Raw genomic sequence first — 4700 nt, forward strand, 5'->3', positions numbered from 1 at the left:
AGGCGGCGGCGGCGGCGGCGGCGGTCGACACGCCATCGCTCGACGGGTGGCTCGAGCGGCTTAGGGGGCGGGTGGCGTTTGTGAGGGGTGTGGTGGAGCCGGAGGAGGAGCACCACGCGCCCACGCCGTGAGGACGGTCTCGGCTCTCGGGCTGTAGCTCTACTGGCCGGGTTGGAGGTTGAGCTTCGCGGGTTGGTGCAGGCGCCGCTCTCACTGCCTGAGCTGTGTGTGACCTCGATGTGTGACCCTCCCTCCCTCCCTCTCCCTCTCCCTCTCCCTCTCCTTCGCAGCTTCGCTCCTTCCCTCTCTCTATCTCGCTCTCTCTCGCTCCACATCTCTGTCTCTCCGCTCTTGCTACTGGCAGACTCTCACTGTCGCGCTCACCGTCCCTCCTCTGGTCGGTCTCGCTGTCTCGCGCATCGCGCTCGTACACGCGCCGTACGTCCAAGATCCAGGTCCTGCAACCGCTGAGGTATAGAGGTGTGTGTGGCGAGATCATGTTCATGATTTTCATGTGTGGTACGTGACACAAAAAATAATATGCTCTCTGTCTCTCGCCGCGACATGGTTGTGTCTTGTGACACATGCTCTGCGTCTGCGCTCTGGCGGGACGCGCCGCGCAGTGTACTGGCGACTACATTTATCCCTCTCGCTGCTTTCTCTTCACCGCCCTCTCGGACCGTCGACCGGTCTCGCGCGCGCACGCTCGCGCCTCGGTCGCTCCGCCCTCGCTCCTCGCTTACGCTTTTATATACGTACGCACCTTCAGCTGAGTTGGCCCTCGCTACGTACACACCTCACCGTCCCCACCCTCGCGATCGCGCCAGCACGCTGATCACGAATCAGAAAGCCTTCACTTCTCAAGACACCACCGCTGCGCAGAGAGGATCGCCGCCGACACGGCGAGGGTGACCGCCAGCGCCGCAAGCACCTCGTCGTGGGCTTCGAGCTCGACGACCGCGTCAATGGCGCCGCTGACGGCGCCGCACCACGCGCCGCCTTGCATCATCGCGAGAGCGTTGGCAACGAGCCGCATCTCGGCCTATCCACGCGAGGCGGCGCTCAGCAATCCCGGCGTCGGCCGCGCTGTTTGCAGCCCCGGTCCCCTCCATCCCGTCGAGAAGGAGAGGGTCGTCAGGCAGCGGCATGATGACCTGCCAGCCGTCAATATCCCTCGTGACAAAGTCCATGCTGGCGTTCATCTCGATGTCGGCTCAAGCCCGGCAGGCGGGTGGACGGAAGCAAACACGCGGACCGGCGAAGATCTGACTTTTTATGTGTACAAGGTACGTACTTTGAGCTTCGCGGGGAATCAGAAAAAGGAGAGGGGGTTGTGTTCTCTAGGCCCCTAAGGGCCCTACGCGCGGCGTGAGAGCTCTCTCTTTATGTACGTACGAAGGTCGTACGTACTTTTAGCTGTGTGTGGGCTTCGCTTTCGGGGGCGGTCACCCGGTCAGGGAGGGGTCGGGGCTCTGCAGGGGAGCGCGAGGCGGTGCGGGCCTCCTGGGCCAGTGGGAGTTGGGAGGCATTCGCCTCGCGCGGTGGCGGCAGGACACAAGATTTCTCGCTACCCAAGTGAGCTCTGTGTCTTGATTTGCCAACAACAAACCTAAAACGCGGCCAAAGCATAGATTGCTTTTCGCTGCAGCGCGGGCGAGAGCTTGTGCTGCGATGTGACCTTCTTGTTTCTTATCAACCTACCTCCTGTATCGGGGTTATGGGGGGTTTACGAGGTGTGAACGTGAACAGAGTAGCCAGATCGCTGTCGATCGTTACGGCACGCATGGGGGGCCTCCCGGACGTATGATCCTAGCCCAATAAGCGCCACGGAGCAGATTTGGATTTTTGACAGAATTAAATGCACTGCCCCCGCACGGTACTAACGATCGTAGTTTTGGGGGCGGCGCCCCTCACGGCACCACACTGACGCAGGACAGCCCGAGATTAGCCTAGCAGTGACTGGGAATCGCCTGCCGGTCGGCTTGGCATGAGCCAAGCACTTGGGTGGCCGTCAACCGAGTCCGAGCGGCGCCTGAGGTGGGTGCCACGGCGTCCGCACGAAGGCGTGGCGGGGTGAGGAGCCAGGGGTGGTGAACACCTCCCCGACGGGCGCGCGGCGCGCCGGATGGTCCGCCGAGGCCGCCGCCGCCCCGGCGGCGGCGATGGGGGCGGCGGCGCCGACCCGGCCGGCGTTTGTCGGCTCCACCTACAGAAGAGCAGTCTCTGTGGGTCGACGATACTAACTCGGTAGTAACGCTGAGCGGTGCTGTGCGACGCCGCGTCGTGCGCGAGGCGACCTCCTGAGGCTACCTGAGCTGGCAATGGATGCCACCAGGACGCACGGCTAGCAGGAGCCAGTCGGGCATGCCCTGCTGTGGAGCAGAGCCTGCTGGCGCACCGGCGATACTAACTCAGCGCGCCGCGAGAGGCGAATCTGGGCGACTTTGGAGGCGCAGTTCTCGAGGTTGCCGTCGACGATTGATGTCGGGTAACTTGTCACTGCCGTCCGGGAAGCTCTTCTCTCAGCAGGCCGAGCGCCGTGGCATCGCGCGGCTCGCAGCGCTGTCGCGGCGCCGAGAACCCCCAAAACTCGGGAGACCTCGATACTAACAAAGACTACGATACTGGAGGTATCTGTGAATAGCAGGCTGTTCGAGCCTGTCGGCGTCGTGTGCGATGGGGTTGGACGAGAAGCTCAACCGTCTGCAGCTGCGCGTGCTGCAGACGGCAGACCAGGGCAAGCTCACTGACGGCCAGCGCGCCGTGATCGAGGGCCTGCCATCGCCGCGTGGCCACCGCAACCAGCCCCCATCGCCGCTGAACCGGAGCGCGGCTTCCACGCCACTCGGGCTCGCCGGGCGCGAGAGCGGGAGCGAGGCGCCCCTGCTGCGCGGCGACCCCTTCATGGCGCCCGACTACTCCTGCGAGGAGGAGGAGGAGGTCTCGATCGAGACGGCACTCGAGGCGCTCGGGCACGGCACGCTGCAGCGGCGGCTGCTCGGGATCGCGCTGCTGCTCGAGCTGGGCGCGTTCGCGCAGCCGGCCCTCCTCGCCGCCCTCACCGACCCGCACGCCACGTGCACGCTGCCCGGGGCCGACGGCGCAGCGCAGTCCACCGCCTCTGCCGCCGCCGCCGCCGATTCGACGGCGCGCGATTCGACGGCGCGCAGCCTCGTCCTCGCAGCGCTGTGCGGGGCGGTCTTCGGCGGGTGGGCTCTGGGCCGGGTCTCGGACACTGTGTCGCGCCGCGCCGGCCTGGCCTCCTAGAAGTGGAGTGGGGGTACTTGCAGTCCACCTGGCACTCGGGAGGACGCGCGTATTCGGCGGCACTCCCCGCCCTCTCTTCCGCGGCTCCACTCCTCTCTAGCCGTTGTGTTCACGCGGTGCTCCGAGGGCACTGCACGATCTCCCACATCTCTCCCCATCTCTCGCCATCTCTCGTGTACTCACGCGGTGCTCCGAGTACACGGCACGACTCCGTACTCCCGCCCTGACGCTGGCGATTCCCACTCCAGGCCTCGCCACCTCCCTCGCCGCCCTCGCCGCCGCTGACCTCGTCACCGCACTCGCCACCGCTCGCCCGCCGCTGCTGCTGGCTCAGGGCGTCGCTGCGGCGGCGGCGAACGCGCCTAGAAGCCAACACGCATTCTTGTCTCCCAACCAGCGCTCGAGAGGACACGCATTCTCAGCCGCTCTTCCCCTTTCAGCCGTATTCGGCCGTGTTCGGCCGTGTTCGGCCGTGCTCACTGTACTCCCCTCCGTCGTCTTCACGCGGTGCTCTGAAGACACTGCACAACACCGTCTCCCTGCCCCGAGGCTGGTTCACTGTCCTCGCACCCCTCGTCCTCACGCGGTGCTCTGAAGACACTGCACAAGACCGTCTTCCCGCCCCGAGGCTGGTTCACTGTCTTCGCACCCCTCGTACTCACGCGGTGCTCTGAAGACGCTGCACACTACTGACGTCTCCCCGCCCTGAGGCTGGCGTACCCCACCACAAAGGCGACCGCGACGGCCGCCGCCGCGAGCGCGCTGTACCTGGAATGGCTGCCCGCGCGGCACCGCAGTCACACCAACGCCAGCAGCGACAACCGCACCGCCGCCTTCCACCGGCTCTGGGCTGCGAGGCCTGCCGCTACGCTGCTGCTGCAAGTGGTGAGAAGGCTAGAGATGCTCACTGCCGGCGAGGATCCCCTACCCCCCTCCATGGGACGCGCGTCCAATGCGCCGTGCAGACCGAGCATTAGTTCTTAGAGAGGTGAGCGCAGGGCTTTGTCAGACCACGGGCAGGGCACCAGGCGTTTGAGGAGGCGGCTAGCGAGGGGGCGGAGAGACGGCCCCTCTGGAGCGGCACACGGCACTAGTCCGACCATACCGCGCCAGCGTCCAGTCCCTAGCCTGCTGGCTGCTCCTCGCCTCCACAGCCTACCCAGTCACCGGTCAGGCTGTTCTTCACCCCTGGGTACACACACACACACACACACACACACACACACACACACACACACACACACACACACACACACACACACACACACACACACACACACACACACACACACACACACACACACACACACACACAAGCGACGTGCGCGGTTGTCCCTCGTGGCGCAGGTTGGGAGGGCGGCGGCCGCGGCGCGTGGCGGCGGAGGAGGCTCTCCAGCCGACACCGCTGTCTTCTGACTCCGCCGCCGCCGCCT

The 4700-nt window shown here is 65.6% G+C and overlaps 2 protein-coding genes across 2 annotated transcripts in view; both read left to right on the plus strand.

Moving 5' to 3' along the window:
* The window catches only part of EMIHUDRAFT_446089 (glutathione S-transferase), a 1422-nt gene extending 896 nt beyond the window's left edge, over nt 1-526 (plus strand). The window contains exon 3 of the mRNA XM_005763901.1: nt 1-526. Coding sequence (XP_005763958.1) covers nt 1-131 — 131 coding nt within the window. The 3' untranslated portion in view covers nt 132-526.
* Nucleotides 527-2676: 2150 nt separating this feature from the next.
* EMIHUDRAFT_247845 (hypothetical protein) lies at nt 2677-4361 on the plus strand (the record flags this gene model as incomplete). The annotated part of the gene is made up of 3 exons (XM_005763902.1): nt 2677-3225; nt 4000-4149; nt 4266-4361. 3 exons carry the CDS (start codon nt 2677-2679, stop codon nt 4359-4361), a joined length of 795 nt encoding a protein of 264 aa, XP_005763959.1.
* Between the last annotated feature and the right edge of the window lie 339 nt (nt 4362-4700).

The sequence above is a fragment of the Emiliania huxleyi genome, assembly GCF_000372725.1.
Source record: "Emiliania huxleyi CCMP1516 unplaced genomic scaffold EMIHUscaffold_610, whole genome shotgun sequence".
NCBI lineage: Eukaryota > Haptophyta > Isochrysidales > Noelaerhabdaceae > Emiliania > Emiliania huxleyi.